The 22305-nt window shown below is 44.4% G+C and overlaps 1 protein-coding gene across 7 annotated transcripts in view; it reads right to left on the bottom strand.

Annotated features, from left to right (window-relative positions):
- TUB (TUB bipartite transcription factor) overlaps positions 1-22305 on the bottom strand; it is a 160987-nt gene that overhangs the window by 57828 nt on the left and 80854 nt on the right. The window contains exon 1 of one of the 7 annotated variants that reach the window (XM_057418255.1): positions 11392-11706. The exons of the other annotated variants lie outside the window; for them this stretch is intronic. Within the exon in view, the coding sequence (XP_057274238.1) occupies positions 11392-11429 (38 nt within the window). The 5' untranslated portion in view covers positions 11430-11706. Of the gene's footprint in view, positions 1-11391; positions 11707-22305 lie in introns of those variants that run through there. 7 annotated transcript variants of the gene reach the window in all.

Raw genomic sequence — 22305 nt, 5'->3', positions numbered from 1 at the left:
AACCCCCCTGTCATGGGCAGGGATGCCTCACACTAGACCATGTCACCCAAGGCTCTGTCCAACCTGGCCTTGAACAGTGCCAGGGATGGAACATTTATCACTTCTTTGGGCAACCTGTCCCAGTGCCTCACCAGCCTCACAGTAAAGAACTTCTTCCTTATATATAACTTGAACTTCCCCTGTTTAAGTTTAAACCCATATGCAGTCATGTTTGGCATTGTTAATCCAAGTCCACAGTAAATGCAATACTGCAGAGCTAGCTGTAAACTAAAACCCTGTGGGATGAATTTTCATCCCCAGTGCTAGAGAATTACGTTGAGGACTCCTCGCAATGTCAGTTGGGCATGCAATTCATTGTGCAACGCAGTGAAAACTTCAATGCCTCTAATGTATCCCACATTTTAATCAGAATAAGCTTTTTCAGTCGAGAATGAGCCATTCTTGCCAAAGAACACTTAAAACCTGCAACGTGTTACATGCAGTTTGTCGTTTTGACTAGACAGCACAACAGTCATTCTCCTCTCTTCTCTCTCCACCTAAGTATTTTCATCAGAAACTTCAGATTTTCAAAGAGGCTCACAATTAGGAAATACCATAAGCAGAGAATCAGAATGACCCTGAACACTCTTGAAAATCCAGCCATAGACTCTCTGCAAGGTTCCCTGTGTAGTCCCACATTCCATCTTTTGAAAGGCCTATACCAGCCTAATGTGAAAATACGGCAATTCTGCACATTTCTTAAATCTTCTGCTTCAAAATCTTTGTATTTTAATGGAATGTAACAATCAATAAGCTGGAAGTTTAGCAACTGAATACTCATTTCCAGTGAGCTGCTAGTTGCCTTACAGCCTCCTTCAGTTTTTGTTAACAGCTTATATTATTTGGTACTACTTCAGTGAAATGATGTCTTTCAGAAATTATAATTTATTATAAGTAAAATCAATTTTCTAAGCCCTAGTATCTTTCCGCCCAAGTCTAGAATTCACTGGATTATTTTGCCAGAAGTGCTGTAAGAGAATGCCAGTTCATCAAATCCAGGACTTGTAAACTCAATGACCTCCAGAGTTTCAGAAGAAAATTTTGGGGGTGGGAGGGACAGGACCAGCCCACACCAACAAATAACCTGAAAGCCCAGGCACTCATCTAAGGTATCAGAAATGCCCTCCTAAGGTATGAAACACAGAGGGCAGAGACTTCATCACTTGAACTTGCATATCCCGCCTTCCAGGCTATGCAAATGTAATTTCACATTTTTTCCAATAAAATAATCTGCAAATCACTCTGATACAGAGTGCACAGGATTGGAAAACTTTTTGTCATCCCCATACTACACAGAACAACCTCTACTGTGCCTCAGGCATATAGCATTAAATGAATAAATAACAGAAGGTGCCCAAGAATCAAACAGCAAGGAAAAAGGGAAGGCAGGCAGGAAGAAAAGGGAGAACCTTTCATTTCATTTAAATTTCTCCTGCGCTGGTTTTTCTTGATCTTTAAAATCTGTGTGTGATATTCAAGCCCTGAAGAAGTAATTAACATTTTTTCAAGCTGGATCAATACTGCCAGGATACTACATTATATCATTCTTTGAAATAGCTAACATTTAAAAGGCATCTTCCAGGATGCCTCAAACTTCTAGCAATGTCATGATCTTTCTGCACTGATATGATGGCCCAGTTTCTCTAGGTATTAACATAGTATTCCTTTACCAATGTATCTGGCATATCCAAGATGAATTATCCTAGTATTCTGAAAAGCCAGAGCCTAGATTAGGTCACTCATAGGTGGCTGGTGTTCTTAACACACAAAAATTAACATTCTTTGTTTAGACCTGATACTGAATTAAAAGTTTAGACCAGATAATAAATTTGTTTAGACCAGATAATAAATTAAAAGTTACATCCACATTGTGAACTGTGCTATGACAGATACCCGGGCAGCTGAAAACATGCTAATACATATACTGGAAACAATTTAACTATGGTATTCTCTAATTCCTCACAGACTGAACTGCATTGCTCCTCAAAGGAGTAAATCACTCCTGCATTTTTGATGTGGTTGTACAGCTTTCAATACCTGTGAGCTGTGTCAGCTCATATGCAGCTCATCCAAGTGTCTCTCTACTGCACCGCAGTATGCAGCATGGACATACCACAGAGATCAAATACAGAAGGAAAGAATTTAACCAATTCAACACCAAGCAAAGCTACATGGTTCTTTGTGTTTCCATCTGTCACTAAGGCAAGAAACTGATGCTGTCATGATCCGCAGTGGCGCCCTCCAGCACAGTGCATGGGAACCTCCAGGGGAAGTTAAATCCAGTCACAAGTGGTGTTCCCCAGGTCTCAGGACTGGTGCCAGTTCTGTTTAATATCTTTGCCAGTGACCTGGATGGGGGGATCAAGTGCACCCTTAGTAAATTCACAGACGACACCAAGCTGGGCCGGCAGTGTTGATCTGATGGAGGATAGGAAGGCTCCGCAGAGGGGTCTGAACAGGCTGGATCCTGTCTTTTACCAGACACAGTGTGGCCAGCAGGAGTAGGGAAGTGATCTTTCTCCTGTACTTGGCATTAGTGACACCACACCTTGAATCCTGCGTTCAGTTCTGGGCTCCTCACTGCAAGAGAGATACTGAGTTGCTGTACCAAGTCCAGAGAAAGGCAATGAAACTGGTGAAGGGCCTGGAGCACAAGTGTTACAAGGAACGGCTGAGGGAACTGGGGTTCTTTACTCTGGACAACAGAAAGCTCATGGGGGACCTTACTGCCCTCTATAGCTACCTGAAAGGAAGATGAAGCAAGGTGAGAGTCGGTCTCTTCTCCCAAGTAACAAGTGATAGGACAAGAAGAAATGGCCTCAAATTGCTCCAGGGGAGATTTATACTGGATATCAAGAAAATTCTTTTCACTGAATGGGTTGTCAGGCACTGGAATAGGCTGCCCAGGAAAGTGGCTGAGTCACCATCCTTGGAGGTATTTAAAAGACCTCACATAGATGTGGCACTTAGTGACATGGTTTAGTGATGAACTTGGCAGTGAGTCTTACGTTACAGTTTGACTTGGTGATTTTAAAGGTCTTTTCCAATCCTTTATCATTCTATGATTCTATGATTGCATAGATTTAATGATATGCAATGTGCAGAGGCACCTGAACTCTGCCTTAAGGACAGGCAATAAAACAGCGCTAGTGTTATTCTAGGGCAAGCACAAAATCTGTCTCTCAAACCTTGTACTTCACTTTTTAAATCTGCAACAACATCCAGTGAACTGATTTAACATCCAGTAAAATGTTAAAAAAACAATACCTGGAAGAGTCAATTGTCAAAGTCTGTCTCACTGGTGAGAGACATCTTTAATATTATTTAACATTCCTCTACAGGTGCAGTGTCCCAAAACACACATTCTTTACCCATATAACTAGCTTAAAGTTTTAGGTAAGCATGTAATAGTTCACGCAATCCCTAGGTCTGCAAAAGATTGTTAATGGAAATTCACACTCCTGGCTTGAGTCTTAGGATTTATATCTGCCAAAAATAGTGGGATGCATTCCAAGGTACTGTAAGTGTCTTAGTCTCTCAGTTGCCACTCAACCTGACCTCAGCAGTAAGTCCAAGTCATTGTCTGAACAAGTTATCTATTCTTTAATTTCTATAATATATCAAATATTTTTTTCAAATTTACAGAAATAAAAATTGCAACATGGTGCTACATATTATTTTATTGTTGCTGTTGCTGTAGACAAGTGAAAATGCTGCCACAATAGCATCGGTCAGCAATAACATGCTCTGGAAAAAACACAGACCAATTTTCCTTATGCTTCTTGCTGCAACACAGGTACCATTAATGGAAATACCATCTTTTAGCTTTTTTTATTTTGTTTTCAAACTGAGACCAAATTGAAAGACAAACCTGTTTTGATGGATGAAATGGATGAAATACTGATGTATCTCTATTTCACTTGCAGATACAGTTTCTAACTCAGTCATTACTTGAAGTTAATCAAGGAATTTCTTCATCTTGTAGTTTTTCACCTGCAGGTAGTTAGAACTGTGATTACAATTAAAATTACCATTAAAAACTTCATGCTGTGGTTTCATTACCTGTGTCAAATGAGTTACATTAATTATGAATTATGATATTCACAAACTTGTCTTAGCACGCATCTCAACAGGAACCTTGAAGTTTCCACTGAAATCTGCAATCCCAGCCTTAATTTTGGTAAACATCTAAGAACTCAAGCTAAAACTCCATGAAAGAATAACTCGGGCACTTGTATTGTCAGAGAGCAAGGTAAGTATGTCACCCACAAACAAAGTGCGTTTGCACATTCATACTAATGTATTACAGACTGCTTGCCATTACTTGCTCGGCTAAAACATGAGCTCAGAGAAGGTCGTGGAACCAATCCAATTCCTTTTCAAGTCATTAGAAACGCTTCTGTGGCACCTCTTTGTGACTGCTTCCTGCAAGAAACCACACATCTGTGTTGCAGAGGACGGTGTTAGATGCTACAGTATCCCTACCTCGAGGGAAGTAGTCTCACTACTACAAGGGTGGTAGTCTGACTGCACAGAATCAGCATCCAAGATCTGCAAAGTTCTTGTACTAGCAGAAGCAGTTACTATCATTTGCTGTATAAGGCACTGCTGCATTTCCCCAAAGGAAGCGGCTTGAAATTAGGGCACTTTTTCCCTTTCAGAGTAAATAATAGATAAATACATAACCTCACAACTTACTAGCAATCCAAAAAAAGCAAAGCTGTATTTTATGTTCTTGTTAATGTAAAGGAAGAAAATATAAATACATCTAGCAAACAATTTAGGTACAAAGCAAACCGAGTATTTAAAGACAAATATCACAAAGCTACACAATGTAGACCTAAACAGAAATTACTCCATAGATGACCCACAATACACCCACAGTTACTGAACTGGTATAAAACAAAAAAGCTACATTACCATCAAGTATTAGATAAAATGAGCTGCTGCAAAACAACTACAGCAGAAAAAAAAAGTTTCATTTTTTTATTATGTGTACCAAAATAATTACTCCAATCTTTCCACCTCCCACAGTTACCTTTGCACACTCAATAAACCCTTCTCTGGGAGCACATTTTCATATCTATTTAAGCACTACCCCTTTAATTCCAATTTTCTTAAGAACGGGATAGTCAAAAGATGCTGATGACCATGTCTGTTAACAAAAGTGAAAGCAACAAGTATGCCAACAATCATCCTGATCTTTTTTGCTTGTACCTCTCTTTTGCATTTGTCTTCTAAACTGAAAATTCTTCAGACTGAAGACTCTGTTGCTGTACACCTCCATACTATTAGCATTATACAAACGGTAACAGAGCCCAGAGAGGTGTTACGTTCTCAGCTGAGAGTCTTCAGAACTTGCAGGTATTGTCCTGCCACTACATAATGTTAAAAGAGATTTTAAAACTGTGAGAGAACAGTCCTTCTGTTCCCCCCCCAACCACATTTTCATTACACAGACTATGACCAAGAAGGGGATCTCCTAATTCCAGTTACTGGCCTTCACATATGACAGTAGCAAAACTCCAGCAATGAGATAGAAAATAAACATTCATTTTAACATCCACGCTTAATCTTTTAATAATCTGTGCAAAAAAAAAAAGAAAAAAAAACTCAATAATCTCAAAAATAAATGTCAAAAAATGGCAAAACTATTTTAGTAATACAATGAGAAGCTGGAATTATTCAAAAGTTACAAACACTAAAATACAAATTAAATAGCAAACATTTACAGAGGAGGTATCTTCTGCAGGCACCATATAGCTGCTAAACTAGAATTCTGTTTTCATGAAAATGAATTATGAAGGAAAGAGAAAAGAAAAAAAAAAAGGCACGGAGAACAAGATGTAGGGACAAACAGCAAAAAGAAATCTGTTCATAAAGAGAAAGAGCAGAAAAGCATGAATTAGAAAATAAGTCATTAGTGTGAGGGAATGAGGAACAAGGTGGAAGTGTGAAAAGAATCCAGCTCTCTACTATGGCAATTTTTAGTTACTAACAAAAAGTACCACCTTCCAGAAATGCTGCTGCTTGGATGTTTAAATGGATGGCGCTTTATGTAAATGTCCAAAAACCCTAAGGCGTAAGAGTCAAAACTGCCCAACTCCGGGAACTGCAAGAGACGACATAACATTTCATATCCGCTTTCCAGCTGTGATCTAAATCTGGCACAGATGGCTTGTAAATGATTGTCATGCCAGAAGCCTGAAAATGACTGTCGCTATCACAAACCCACTGGCCAATTATGAAATAAATAACTTTTAGTCTCGATCTGGATGTTGATACGGCAAAAGTGGTCGGGGGCAACAATACCCTAGGGCAGTTAGGGAAGCCATTTATCTGTTGCAAGGCCCACAGTGCGCCCTGCAAGAAGTGGCAAAGACCCTTCAGCCCCTTACTTAAATCCACCCTTGGCACACTGCAAAGCACAGACCAACTAGGTTTTACTCCCAGCACTGAGGCTGATCTCCCTTGAGCCTTGTCCCATTTCCGTTCAAGCCAATTCCCTACAACTTCCACAGGTCTCTATTTCTCTCGCTGGTAAAACTGAAGTGATAGGTTATTTTCCTCGCCTTTCTTTTCCGCCTGGTTAACTTAGGCTATCAGCTTCAGGGTAGCAATTGCCTCTGACAATGTGCTTGTACAGCTCCCTAACAATAATGCTGGGCAAAACAGGACTTTGATCTCACCTGGAGTCTCTATGCACTAGAGCAGTAGTGCCCTGTATAAGAGCGCAGACCCCCATTAAGGGAAAGCTCTAACTTAAATGTTTTAAAAGCACATGACTAGGCTAATTTTATACATCATAATAACCTGAGACAAGATAGCCTAATTTAGAGGAGACGCATGCTCTCTGTACCCTTTTCCTCAGAAAAAGCAGCTCTCATAAATTATCCATGCCATTCCCCACAGCAGGCAGCTGAGAGCGAGCCTGTCTGCACTGTGATGCACTCAGTCACAAACTGCACCTTGCAGCAGGGTGAGCACTCTACTATCACTGTTACCTTTAAAATGTTGAGGCATAAGGATAGATAATACCCCAATAACTCAAATAAATGCATGGAAGTGAGTGTGGGACACCCCTGGTCTTCAAGGCTGGTCCTGTTTCACAACTTCTTTACACATCACACTTTTTGAAATCTTACCTGCTCTAACTGCCATGATTCATGAATTTACAACACCGATGCGCTCCACAATTTTCATGCAACTGTAATCCTTCACTTTGCAAGTAAATAACTAGTGACTCTTTATAGCTGCAATATCTAAGCACAGCCTTAAAACTTCAGAGCAAGTTCATGAAAGCTACAAAAATTAAGCATAATAAAAAATGTCACAAAATAAGGCATATTATTACCATCATCATGTACATATCAAGATATATTATGCCACTGCAAAATGCATGCTGTGTAATCTGCTTTATACAGAGCCCTTTGCACAAAGTGCCTGACCCCCTGTGGCACCGTTCATGGGGTCCTCTTGGGCTATGGAAGGTTTTTCCCGCACAAACCAAGTCTCAGTAGAATTCCAGAAGCTTCACAAAGAACTCTGGGGACTTGCAGCAAACTCATTTCTCTGTGGACTGTGCTTTTCAGCTGACAGTCTTCATATATTTCTCATTAAACAGGTGAGATTGTTTTGCAAATGCTGCTTTTTAAGTTATAGTATTAAGATTTATTGTTAAAGAAACAAGTGAAAATATAAGAAGTCATAATAATAAATAATAACAGGGACTGGGACCTTACTGTGACTGATATTTTTATCTTAGCAAGCAAGAGTCATCTAACTATAGTTATGCAGTATGAGGAATGTGTTCACTTACTCCAGGCAGACTAGCATAAAATAAAAATGAGTATGTTAATTTCAGAAATTCTACCAATTAAAATGAGTTCAGGAAAAGGACAGGAAAACAAAGTGTACTTTTGAAAAAAAACAACAACAAACTCCTGTGAATCTGTAATGATTCCAAGATATTTCTGCTATTTTCTACTGGAAACTGCTAAAGGATACCAAAGGAAAACAGTACTGTGCTTGAGAACTTAATTCCTCAAGAAGTTACATCTTGCTTTTAAGTGCCATCAGGAGCCACCTCTTAAGGGCTGGGGGCAGCTACATGAACTGCAACTGACTTTTTACTGGAGTCTAAACTATTTTGATTCTTAGTAATAAAGGACAGAAATATTGTTTTAAATGGATTAAGTTTTAAGAATAATTCCTAGCTCATTTTATTTGGTGTGTAGGCTTGTGGAAGTGCTTAATCATATATTCAACGCTCTATCTATGCAGTTTCATGAAAATAAATGCCATATATTTATTTCTAAAAAACTTTTGATTGTATTTCATAATATTAGTGAACTCAAATCCCCTCACCCTATGACTATTAGCGTTTCAAAAGCAGAATATATAAGAGAAGACATTAAGAGCAAAATGCCAAAATAGCAAACTCACAAATAGTATGACTCTTTTATCCACCTCAGTATAAAAAGCTAGCACTAACACTGAAAGAATTGCCTTCTGTTTTTTGCTAATTCACCCAAAACATTCTCAGCATCTTGAAAGTGGAAGTATAATCTAGGTTGGACAGATCCTTGGGTGACATGGTTTAGTGGGAGGTGTCCCTGTCCATGGCAGGGAGGTTGGAACTAGATGATCTTAAGGTCCTTTCCAACCCTGACTATTCTATGATTCTATAATTTTGTGAGCTTTGGACATGCAGGTGGATTGCTTAATGAGTTGTGCACAACACACACAGAACTGATTCCCTCTGTCTCCTTTCACTTGTAAAGAAAAACATGACATTCTACTGAAGAAAAAATACCACACTTTTCTGCTTGAATTAATTCAGGTATACAGCTGCATGTACAACCGATTGCCAGGAGGAACAATACAGGTTTGAGTCTTGCTAACATTTTAAAGTCCATGCCAAAGTTGAAAGCGCTTTGCCAAGCTCGGAGAAAGGCTCGCAGTATTTTCTACCATACTGTACATCAGTGAGGCTCAGGATATGTCACATATGTCTTTACAGACTTCAGCATGCCCAAGAGCCTGTGCCCTGTCCCCCACACTAGCAGCAGAGAAATTGCTAGCTGTCACATGCCACCCAGGCCATAAAGAAGGTGGAAGAGCAGATGAACTATCCCGAGGGGTGCACATCAGGCCTCTCCCTCTCATAGTGTTTCACTCGTACAAAACGGTTCTCTGACCTAATTTGCTAATGCAGTGTTTTCATGTGGAATCTCAGCCACATGTGCACTCAGAAACTATCACTTTCTGTGTAAACACGCTCAGGAGATCCTGGAAGATGCTTTAAACAAGCAAGCTCAATGAGATTTGCAATGCTATACTGCTAACTCAGGAAGTAGCTCTGAAGAATCAAAAATAAGCCAACTTCTTAAGAGAACTCTATTTTAGAAGCCTAGACAAAGACTTTCAGAGCAGAAGCGTGGTTTGTTTGCCTTTTGGTCTAGGGCAGTCCTCAGCAATTCGATATGGTTAACATTCAACAGCATATTAGAAAAGATATAAGCATTATCAGATCTGTGTTTCTCTGAAAATCTACTGTTTTGCCTCCCTTTGCTTATCTGAACTGCACTAAGCAGGAACTGAAGAGATGCTTTATTTCCTTCTTCAAGGCCACAGCTACAAAACTGCTCAGCAAACTTTTGGCACTGGCCTCTGAAGAGCCTCATGTACAGCGGGAGAACAGAGAAACAGTTCCTCTGCTGCTGGGAAGAGCCACGAACAGCTGTTCTTGTGGTATTTTTGCCATTATTACAGGGCTTCAAAATTACATCAGAATGCATCCGCTACTCATTTTTGAAGCCTTATTGCCAATTTGTTACGTCTTATAAAGCACATGGTCTGAAGCAGCTTTTGGACAGAGCCGCAATATTCTCAGGTTCATTGCAATCAATTTCTTTCTTTTCTGATTCTTCTATTGATTAGAACTATCAATCATGCACACAGATTGAAGCAGCAGACTTCCATTTGTGCGTCTATCAGGTCGGGGTTTTTTCTGTGTATTAAGGAGTGATTTATTTGTGTTTAGGTTGCACTTATTGTGGCATATGGTCGCTATAAATATTGTCATTTAGAACAGGGCAAACTACAACTGAGCTGTTTAAACATCTGTCTTTGTTTTAAAGCACACTCTGGAAATATTTTTTATTTCATGAGTGTTTACAAAATAAAAGAAGGAAAATATTTACATTACTGTATCTACCTTATTTACAACCAGCCAAATGAAACAAACACGCTGCTTATCCAGAGCACCTTTTTAAACGCCTGTGATTCCTTTCTGCGACGATTCAGTTTGGAAAAGATACTTTCATGAAGACTAAGAAGCCTCAGAACCCTAATGCCACTCTGAAAAGCAAATGCAGAAATGGGTTTATTCCTGCTTCGGAGCCCAGCCCAGCCCAGCCAGCCCGGAGCTAGACCTGCTTTGGCTCGCTTTCCCCTCGCACCGGCGACCCAGAAACGAGCTGTTCTCATCTTCCACCAGCAAACGCTCCCGCTCCAGAGCCGGGCGCTGTGGTAGGCACGGAAGGGCACGCAGGAGCCGCTCCAGCACCGCCGGGCCGGGGGCCAGCCCGTACCGCCGCACGTCCCGGGGCCGGCTCCCGCTCCCCGCCGCCGCTGACGCACGGGGCTCCCGGGCAGCAGCAGCCGCCGCGCGGCGGCTCCCGTAGCTTATGGCAACGGCGGAGCCAATGGCAGCCGGCCGCCGGGCGCTGCCATGGCGATCCCGCTCCGCGCCATGGCGGCACCAACGGACCCGGGAGCTCCGCGCCGCGAGGAAGCGGGAGCAGCGCCCGCGCGCTGCTCGGCTCGCCCTGCGCAGCTTCACTCTCGGCGGAGCCCAGCGGAACGCGCAGCGGGCGCTGAGCCGGCAGCGCACGGCGGGGCCGGGGTCTCCGCAGACGAGGGTCGAGGCCGCCACCGACCATGCAGCGCCCCGCCTGCTGCCGCCTGGCCCACCCGGGAGGGGGTCACTACGGGCGGAAGCGCGGAGGATTGCTCTCCCTCTCTCCGCGGGCCTGACAGCTCCCCCCAGAAACTAGCGCTTTAACTTCGCGGAGCGGGACCGCCCGAAGTTGGGAAGCGACACCGGGCCTCCTCCGAGAGCAGCCGCCAGCCGGCAGGCATGGGGCTGGCCCACGACCCGCTCCTCACCGCCTCTACTCAGCGCCCCGGGCATGGTCCGGACCCTCGGCTCCGCCGCCGGAGCCAGATCTGCTCTGGGCTGGGTTCCGGCAGCCATCCCCCGAAGCCGCCGGGGGGCAGCGACTCCAATCCAGGAGCAGCTCCGGTCCCTCTGGCCGCTCTCACAGCCCGGCGGGGGGTCCCCCCTACCTGTAAGGGATCCAGTCCGCCTGGTGCCTTGAAGTCATCTCTCCGCGGCGACGCTGCCCGGAGCCGAGGAGAGGGACGCGGCCGCTGCTGCCCGAGTCGGAACCCGCCACAGCGCGGGCAGCATCCTCCGTCCGGGGCGGGGGCGGACGGCGCGCCGGTTATCCCGGCAGCGGCCGCAGAAACATCCTCCCAGCTCCCAGCTGCGGGCCGGGCTGCATGGGGAGGGGGGCGGCCAGGGGCAGCGGGAGGCGGCTCCCAGCCTTTCCTCCCTGCCCGGAGCGGCGGCTGGGTCGGGCGCAGGAGCGGGGAAGGAGGGGTGGGAGGTGGGCGGAGGAAGGGCCAGCGGCGGGCAGGGAAAGGCAGGGCAAGGCAGGGCAGCAGCCCTCGTCCCCGCTGCCGCTACCCGCCCGCCCCCCCGCTGCTGCCGCCGCCGCCGCCGCCGCGCGGAGGCATCGCCCGGGCGAGGCGGGCCGGGACGAGCAGAGCAGAACCGGCCCCCGCGTCGAGCCCGCCCCTGCCCGTCAGCCGCGCCGCAACTGACTCACGGCCGGCGCCCGCCCCGCCACTGGGCATGTGCGGGGCATCCCTCCGCGCGGGCAGCGGGCGTGCGGCCCTGGCAGCCGGCTGAGGCGGAAAAGGTGCGAGGAGGAAGCATCCTGCGCCCAGGCGCTTCTCCGGCAGCCCTACTGGCAAAGTCTGTCAGTTTCAGCAGCTCGACCCAAAATGGCTGAGGAGCCACGGCACGGGGTCTGCTTGTAAAATCTTAACGCGGCCCTTAGGGGAAAAGCGGTGATTTCTGTTCGCTGGTGCCGGACAGGCGCCTCGCAGTTGATGCAGAGCCGCAGGGACATGGTGTCTGCCGCCCACCTCAGCTGGGACCAGCATGGCTGTGAGCGCCGGCATGGTGGGAGGCTGGGGCTGGCTGCCCAAAGCACGGTCACGGCTCCCTGAGACCCCCGCCTGTCGCTACACAGGTGTCCTACAGGCTGTTAGACCAGCTCTGCTCCAGCCTTACAGCCAGAGCAGAAATAAAGTCCATTTAAACTATTGTAAATCCTCCTCGTCCCCTTAATCTGTGTCAGACTATACGCTTACAGAAACAATTCCTGACTTTGTGGAAAAAACTCTCTGAAGAAAGAAGGAATAAGTGAAAGATGAAGATGGATGAAATATATAATCTCTTTGAATAATGGCAAAACTCAGAAGTTTTGTTGCTGGTAACATTTGTACTGTGTGGAGGTACTTAAAGAAAAGACTTTTATGAGTTAGCTGAAGTCACCTTTTCACACAGAACAGGAGTTGTAGGATAAACCACCAAAGAGTTAATTGTGGCCACCTTTTGTGCCCTAAAGAGGCTAAAACGGAGAAGCTGAGATGGAAAGGGACACCCAAGTGACAAAGACATGAAGCTCTGACCTGCGAAGCCATCACCAGTTTGCAACATTAGTCTTCATGGTGTGAACTCATGTGGAAGAAGGGTATGGCGCAGATTATCCCATTGCAAGGTATTGCAGAATTAGAGAGAAAGATGAATGATTAAGGCTGTGGAAAGGTGCGTGTCTGAGTGGAGAGTGAAAAAAAATGTTCACCTAAGAAAGTAGGGAGTTTAGAGGAAAGTGTTTAGAAATAGTGGAGCAGAACACTAGAAAAAGAACTTCTGTTTTTGGTTTTATAGCATAAAAACCCAAGGAGACTATTACGATTTTACAAATTAAAAAACAATTGAAAGAGCTAGTTTTTCAGGCAACATGAACATGTGGTAGAGTTCGCTACCAAAGAACATGGCTAGGGACAGGAAGCCAGCAAGAACCAAGAGAAAATGGCATGCTTAACAGATAACAGGAATGTTACCAGTTTCTTCACTGTTGTAAACTTCTGAGAGGCTATTTTGTTTTAAAGCCAGAAACCATAATTTAAATGTTTTCCAAAAGTCAGAATGAGATCTACTTTTTAGGAAAAATTCCCTCACATCTATGTGAATAGTTTGCTGGGTTTTTGACCAGCATCAGGCACTGGACTTCACAGACCTGCATTCCAGTCAAGCACAACCTGGCACTGTAAACCAACAGGTTTCACCACGTACTGGCAGTGGTGGTTGCTGAGGAGGCAGCTGCAGGAGAGATCCCGTCTCCCGCCACTAAGATGAGTGCTTTGTAAACATACCCTTTTACTGAGGCTTCTGTAGAAAAGGAGGATGAAAACTAGAAGAGTTTTGTGTCATGGGAGTCAAAAGCTCTCAAAGGTGATGATTAGAATATCTGTTTTCAAAGAGCCATAAGTGTAAAGTCTGATAGATGAAGTAATGTGAACACATCAAAAAGATCCCTCTGAGCCTTTAAAGGATATGAAATATGGAAATGCTTCACTGTCATTTAAACAGCCCAAGACCATGTTTGTGTTAACAAATGCAAAGGATATGGGGTTTACTAGATGTTCAAAATGGGAGGCTGTCAGGGTGTATTGGAAGATGGGATTGTGCAGAGCACAATGTAAATCAGGGAGAGCTGACATGAAGGAGAAAAAAGCTCAGGAAAATCGCATGGGGAGAAGGGAAAAACTCTGATAGGGTTTATTTATGCTTCCAACCATGTTCCTCATCCTCCCCCACCCTGATTCTCCCTTAGCCCTTTACCATCTTGGGAGGCTTGCTTTTAGACTGCTTCACTCCCCAGCTTTAGTTCTTTCTCACTGGCAGTGCTCTGCCCCCATTTTGGAAGCCAGCGAGCTGAGCAGAAAGGTGAATCTCAGCCCTCTAAAGCTGGCAGTGTTAAGAGCAGGGCTATTGCACCTCTCTAACTCAGAGCAAGATCCCAACTCACCAGTCTCCTATGGATGTCACTGCTTTGTCTACATGGCACACAGAGCTGACTCTGAATGAGAGGGCAAGAATTTCAAGAAAATCTTTGGTGGGTGGGTGACCAAGGTGTTCATTTTGCTGTGTAACAAGCCTCAAGATTGACTGTGAGGTACAGATCTGCTCACTGACATTTCTAATAATTTTCAACAGCTCAGGGAAGTCCTGTTTTTTGCAGGTGTCAGTTTCCCCCACTACTTCTACAACAAAAACAGGGAAAAAATACCAGAATGTAACAAGTAACCCTTTCACACAATGATGATTTTTAAGTGCTATCTGTAAAGAGAATTGTACTTTTCAAAAGCCATACTTAATTAGTTTCAGATACCAGCTTGACGGGCAAGGTAGCCTGTTAGGAAAACAGTGCTTTAAAGGTTCAGCTATGGATATGTAATGTGTGGGGTTTGTTCATCAAGAAGTCTCGGGGGAGGGAGGCTCTCCGTGGCTGTCCTGATGTGAAACAATACTCCTTTTTGACTCTGTAACTGTTGTACTCTGTAAGTAATGGGGGGGGGGGGGGGTCAGTTGTATTGTTGCACAGGATTGTGAGAGAGAAAAGGGGGCTGGGTGGCTCGAAGTGGTGTCTTGTTGCAACGCTTGAGGGGCGGGGGCTGCGACGGTGAAGAGGCTGGCAGTGGAGGCTTCTCGAAGCCTCTGGGAGCTTCTCAAAACTTCCCGAAACTTCTCGGTAATGAGACCCCTGCAACAAAGGGAACCAATGGGGAAGAGCCATGTCAACAACCGAGTGAGGAGGGGCAACAGGGTTGGCTGGGGCCTTGAACCGAAAAAGATAAAGGACCACCTCCCAGAGACCGCGTGTGCACGTCTTGGGTGGAGCGGGGGACTCCCCGGCGCACCCAGCGCTGTTTTATCTGCTATCGCTTACTCAGTTTAATAAAACTTATACTTTAAACCAAAATTGGCTACAATATTGATAACAAATTGATGCTGTGACTCGGATGGAGAAATTGTGACTGGACTCATATTCTAGGGGGTCGCTCCACTCTCAGGGGTGGCCTCTGTTTGTGGTTCATTCTGCCAGCTTTTCCACTGACGAACCCAAAATTTGATAGCAGAGAAAAGATGAAGCGGCAACCCCTTAATTTTGCGCACGAAGCCCGAACGAAGAGGACAGAAGCCCGAACGAAGAGGATGTGAGTATATTGTGAAACTGAGATCCATTTGGTTGGGGTTGGGATCCCGGTGTGTGCATGAGTGAGACGTTCAAGTGCGGACGAAGCGAGTGTGGACCTCTTAGTAGTGCGGTTCCCATCTCCCGCAAGGGACTGGGCCACCAGGAGAGGACATACGAAAGACTGAGTGAAACAAGGCACACCGGAAGATGGGACAGAAAAAGAGTAAGGGTTCTGATCCCATGGGAGGTTCTAAGGAGAGATTAAAGTTACCTCAGATACCTCCAGATAGTCCTTTAGATTTAATGATTAAGTATTGGAATGATTATCCCTCAAGAAAAGGGAAAGACAGGGCAAAAATGATACATTATTGTATGGAAGTATGGGGGGGTAAACAGATTAGGACTGATCACCTATATTGGCCAGTATATGGGTCTTTTGAAAATTGGATATGTCAGGCTGAATATCTATGTCAATTCGAAAGAGCCTTTTGATTTGGAAGAAAGTGAATATGCCCAATTGTGGATAGGATCAGAGACCAGAGCCAATCTATACCCCTTAAAAGAAAAAGGGGGACGAAAAAAGACTAGGCCAGAGGAGGAGGTTCCCATGTCGCCCCCACCATATATACCTCCTCCACCTCAGCCTTTGCTCCCACCCGAGACTCCCTCTAATGTTCCAAGTGCTCCGTGTGAGGACCCGGAGGCACCCCCTGATACTTCTGAGACCGAGGGACCAGTCACACGAAGTAAAAGCAAGAAACAAACTGAAGCCTCGCTATACCCTTTAAGAGAAATATCAATGGGAGGGGCACACCCAGAAGTGGGATATGTTTCAATACCCTTGAATTCAGCAGATGCTAGGGAATTTAAGAAAGAAATGGGGACTTTGCTGGAAGATCTCTTGGGGGTTGCAGAGAGAGTGGATCCATTCCTAGGACCTAATATATATACTTGGGAGGAGTTGCAGGCGATACTGGGGATTTTGTTTACAGCCGAGGAGAGGGATATGATCAGGAGAGCCGGCATGAGAATATGGGACGAACAACACCAACAGGGTCCCGCAGCTGATATAAAATGGCCTCTACAGAGACCTACCTGGAATAACCACAGCTTACAAGCTGTGGTGGCCACTGCGCTTCTGGTAGAAGAAGCCAGAAAAAACACATTTGGGGGGGAATTAAAGGTATTATCACCCCACAACATTCGGGGAGTACTACAGCAGAAGGCTGACAAATGGATTACTGATACTAGGCTCCTCAAATACGAAGGAATTCTAGTTTCTTCTTCTAAATTGGAATTAGAAAGCATGAGCCTCCAAAACCCTGCTCAATTTTTATATGGGGATCCGGCTCAAGAATTATCACATGATTGTATACGTAATATAGAGGAACAAGTAAAAATATGCCCAGATTTGGAGGAAGAAGAATTAATAGGAGGCGAAAAATTCTTTGTAGATGGTTCTTCAAGAGTGATAGAAGGGAAAAGGAAGTCAGGATATGCCATTATAGACAGGAAAAATTTAGTGTTGTGCAGTCGGGACCCCTGAACCCCAGTTGGTCCGCGCAGGCATGTGAGGTATATGCAGTATTACAGGCCTTAAAACTATTGAAGAGTAGACGGGGCACGATATATACAGACTCTAGATACGCATATGGTGCAGTACATACTTTCGGAAAAATTTGGGAGGAAAGAGGATTGATAAATTCTCAAGGAAAAGGCTTAATTCATGAAGAACTAATAATTCAAATCCTCCAGGCCCTGAGAGAACCTGAAAGCATTGCGGTAGTCCATATAAAAGGACACCAAAAAGGAACAACCTTTGAGATAAGAGGAAACAAACAATTTAGCAGACATGGAGGCAAAGCGGGCAGCTCTGGGGGTTGTAAAAATAATGCCAAACTCCTCTATGGAGTCTGAAAAAATAAACGATGCACATAAATTTACTCAAGTAGAAAAAGAAAAATTGACTAAAATGGGTCTAGAAGAACAGCAAGGCAAATGGAAATTAGAAGATGGGAGACAAGTTGTCCCAAATACTTTAGCTCACCAAATTATGGTGAGAGTACATGAAAAAACACATTGGGGAACCCAAGCCCTTGTCAACCAATTTGCCCTGCAGTATATGTGTATAGGAATATATGATATAGCAAAGGAAATAGTAAGATCCTGTTTAACTTGTCAAAGGGTAAACAAACAACATCAACGAAAAACAATTCCAGGAGGTCGTGAATTAGCTGTAAGACCCTTTTCACAAATACAGATTGATTTTACTGAAATGCCTAAGAGTGGTGTCCTGGGTTCAGCAGTAGCAGTCATGTTTTTTTCCTTTGTGTTAACTGGTGCAGTGCTGTGTTTTGACTTCTAGTTTGAGAACAGTGTTGGTGAAGCCGATGTTTTCGGTTGTTGCTACGTGATGTTTACCCTGACCAAGGACTCTGTGAGGCTCATGCTCTGCCAGGGAGGAGGGGAGGCTGTGAGGAAGCAGAGACTGACCTGACCCGGGCTAGCCGGGGAGGTATTTCATACCACAGGACGTCATGCCCGGGGTGGGGGGTAACTGGGAGTTACCCGGAAGGACAGGGGCTTCCGGGCGGAACTCGCTTTCTTGGCCGGTGGTATCGTATTCTCTTCCCTTGTTATTTTTCCCTTATCATTGTTTTAGCTGATAGTAGCGGTGGTGATTTGTTGCTGGACTGTTCTTGTCTCAACCCGTAGGAGTTGCACTCTCTCGATCCTCCTCCCCGTTCCTCCTGGAGCGGGGAAGGGGAGAGCCCCGGTGCGGGGGGGAGAGAGACGGACACGGACCTCGATTGTTGTCATCTCGGCACCACTCACTGGAAGTGAGCGAACGAGTTACCTGACTGGGTTTAAACCACGACAAGTGGTAACTACAAATACCTCTTAGTGATGGTAGATCATCTAACCCATTTTGTAGAGGCATTTCCCACCTCCCGGGCAACGACACGAACTGTGGTAAAAATTCTTTTAGAACTTATAATTCCAAGATATGGAATTGTTGAGGCCATAGACTCAGACAAAGGCCCACATTTTACTTCAAAGGTAATTAGGGAAACAATCAACTGGGCATAAAATAGGAGTATCACACCCCTTGGCATCCCCAAAGCTCAGGACGGGTGGAAAGAATGAACGGAGAAATCAAGAAACAATTAACTAAAATCATGATAGAAACAAAACTCTCCTGGGCTAAATGTCTGCCACTAGCTTTGTTAAACATCAGAACACAACCCAGGTCCGATTTGGGAGTTTCTCCCTTTGAAATGTTATATGGTATGCCTTATAATATGGAAATGCCAGTTGAACATCCAATAATTGAAGACATAATGTTGAGACCATACCTAATTCATCTAACCAAACGAAGAGAGGAGTTACGTAAACGAGGTATGATATCTCAACGACCTCCGTTAAATATGCACATTCATTCTATAAAACCAGGGGATAAGGTACTAATTAAAACTTTGAAGGAATCCCCACTAATCCCTCGTTGGGAAGGACCCTATCTTGTTTTACTCACCACAGAAACCGCCATCTGGACGGCAGAGAAGGGTTGGACTCATGCAAGCCGTGTAAAAGGACCTATCAGAGACTTGGACCAGTCTTGGGAAGTTGTGAGCCCACCTGGAGATCTAAAAGTCACCCTCAAGAAGGTTTAAATGGACATAAAGGGGACTGGGATATGTAATAACAATAATAACATTTTGAGATTGGTGTGAAATCGGTTGTCTGTAAGAGTGCCAAGAACGGTGGTAATCGAATACATTAAGTTATATATATAAATTGAATATATCAAAATATTGCTCCAAAAGGAACCAGGTAAGGGAACTGTATAAACGGAGGCAAACACCCGAAATAGCACGCCCTCTCCTAAAGACTACCCCTGCTACCAAGAAGATGTTATCCCTCGTGGTTCGAAGCAACCAAGTCGACGGGCCAGGTAGAGAGGTAAAATACTGTGGAGAACTGACTCTTGTCATTAGAGCTATACGGGATACTGGAAGAACTGCCTCAATGCCCAAAGGGACTTGGAAGTCCCTTATAACAAGTATATCCAAGGTTCTAATTGAAGGGATAATATTGGTATAATTGATCCAAAACTATTAACAACAAAAAAATGGAAAAGATTCCACCCTTTTTGGCACATCCTAGACATACTGCTTATTCTACTTACAATATGTATACCACAAACATGGGCTAAGGGAATGAACTACCAACCCCACCAACCATTTAAGTGGACCCTACTCCGATTTGAGGACCAACAGGTTATCGCAACCCAAATAACACCGGGAGAACCAAGCATTAATGCTACCCTATGTCAGCTTGTCCCGAGACCCCGATGCTGGGAATACCTGGGATTCTATGTGTGCCCTAGTTTGAATCCTGGAAAGGGATATTGTGACTACCCTAATCAATATTACTGCAGTTATTGGGGTTGTGAGACCATAGCCCCTGGTGAGATACCGGGTAGTGGTATAGACAGGTACCTAAAGGTGCAGTGAGGTCCATATGGGTGCAGACCACCACAAGGGTGGGGAGGACGTGGAAAATGCAGATACCTCTTCTTAAATGTTACCAGCCCTGAAGACGTAGGATGGATAATTGGAAGAGTGTGGGGAGTGAGGTATACGGAACCAGGGACAGATAAGGGCGGTTCAATTCTCACAAAAAAGGAAGTCGTCCCAAATGATCCACTGCCAGTAGGCCCTAACCAGATATTAACTGATGATTTGGCTGAAGGAACAATGGATAGTACAACAAGAATTCCTAAAATAGACAATATAACAATAACTCCTGAAATGAAGATTACCTGAATCACCCAAACTCCTGATGAAACCCTTGGGAATAACCCAACCCGTAACAAAACCCCTGAAATTAATCCCCTTTGGAAGTTAATGCATGCTAGTTACTTGGTGTTGAACAATACCAATCCAAATCTTACAGAACACTGTTGGTTGTGTTATGGGGTGAAACCACCCTTTTATGAGGCTGTTGGAGTAACTAAGAAACCTAAATGCCTAAATGGTACTAATCCAGCACAGTGTATGTGGGACGCAGAAAAACCAGGAATCACCTTAACCCAAGTGACAGGAAAAGGCCTGTGTATAGGAAAAATTCCAGAACACAAAAAGAGGTTATGTGCCAATGCTGATAAAATAGGGTCAAAAAGACCTGAGAAACCTGCAAAATGATTAGTACCAGCTGATAACACCAAGTGGGTTTGCTCCTATAGGAGTTACACCTTGACTGTCGTTAAAACATTTTAATAAATCCTCAGACTTCTGTATTCAAGTAACAATAGTCCCTAAAATGTTTTATCACCCTGAGAACTTTATTTACAATGCATACATTACTCAGGGACACCACCTGACTAAACGAGATCCATTCACGGCATTAACAATAGCCACTTTAATGATCTTGGGGGGCATGGGAGTAGGCACAGGAGTAACCTCATTGATACAACAAAGCCAAGAATTTAAAGCACTGAGGATAGCAGTAGACGAAGACCTGGTAAGAATTGAACAATCAGTAATGGCCTTAGAAAAATCCATTAGATCGCTGTCAGAAGTGGTCTTACAAAACCGAAGAGGACTAGATTTAATGTATTTACAACAAGGAGGGGTATGTGCAGCACTTAAGGAAGAGTGCTGTGTATACGCAGATCACACAGGGGTGGTACAGGATACTATGACCAAATTACGAGAAGGGTTGGAAAAAAGATGAACGAGAGGCACAACGCAGTTGGTATGAATCTTGGTTTACTCAATCCTCCTGGCTTACAACCTTACTGTCAACAATAGCAGGTCACCTGATATTAACTATATTGGGATTAACATTTGGACCATGTATTTTTAATAAAATATTAGAAATTGCATGAGGTAGACTCGAAGCAGCTCACCTAATGCTGATAGGAACAAAATATGAACCTGTAGAACAAGAAAATTCATTGCTGTTAAGCCAAGATGTGTTATAACGAAACGATTTGATGAACAAAAATGATGAAAAGAAAAAGGGGGGGAATTGTAATGTGTGGGGTTTGTTCATCAAGAAGTTTGGGGGGAGGGAGGCTCTCTGTGGCTGTCCTGATGTGAAACAATACTCCTTTTTGACTCTGTAACTGTTGTACTCTGTAAGTAATGGGGGGGGGGGGGGGGGGGGGGGGGGGGGGGTCAGTTGTATTGTTGCACAGGATTGTGAGAGAGAAAAGGGGGCTGGGTGGCTCGAAGTGGTGTCTTGTTGCAACGCTTGAGGGGCGGGGGCTGCGACGGTGAAGAGGCTGGCAGTGGAGGCTTCTCGAAGCCTCTGGGAGCTTCTCAAAACTTCCCGAAACTTCTCGGTAATGAGACCCCTGCAACAAAGGGAACCAATGGGGAAGAGCCATGTCAACAACCGAGTGAGGAGGGGCAACAGGATTGGCTGGGGCCTTGAACCGAAAAAGATAAAGGACCACCTCCCAGGGACCGCGTGTGCACGTCTTGGGTGGAGTGGGGGACTCCCCGGCGCACCCAGCGCTGTTTTATCTGCTATCGCTTACTCAGTTTAATAAAACTTATACTTTAAACCAAAATTGGCTACAATATTGATAACAGATACATGAAACAGATGGAAAGCAGCAACACAGATGCAAACCTAGCTCTTCCACTGCCAAATATGTCTCACCAAGTACCATCTTCCTCTATGTCCAGTGTGCTACCTTTCCAATTATTCCTATTTTGTCCTCTGTGTAAAGGAAGTGTCCTACTAATTCATTTTTTGATTGAGATGATGAATAATAGAACACAACTATATCTAACAGTTGAAAACACCTGCATTTGCAACTGAAAGCCTTCTGGCAGTCTGAGTAGAGAGCAAGATATTAAAGCAGAAGGACTCTGTTGACAGAGGGTTTGGAGAACCTAAGCAAGCAGTAAAA

The sequence above is a fragment of the Pezoporus wallicus genome, unplaced genomic scaffold, assembly GCF_028554395.1.
Source record: "Pezoporus wallicus isolate ANWC-B61680 ecotype Strahan unplaced genomic scaffold, APGP_CSIRO_Pwel_v1 contig_2025, whole genome shotgun sequence".
Lineage (NCBI taxonomy): Eukaryota > Metazoa > Chordata > Aves > Psittaciformes > Psittacidae > Pezoporus > Pezoporus wallicus.
Note: the sequence above shows the minus strand (reverse complement) of the source record. Positions and strands in the feature narration are given on the sequence as shown.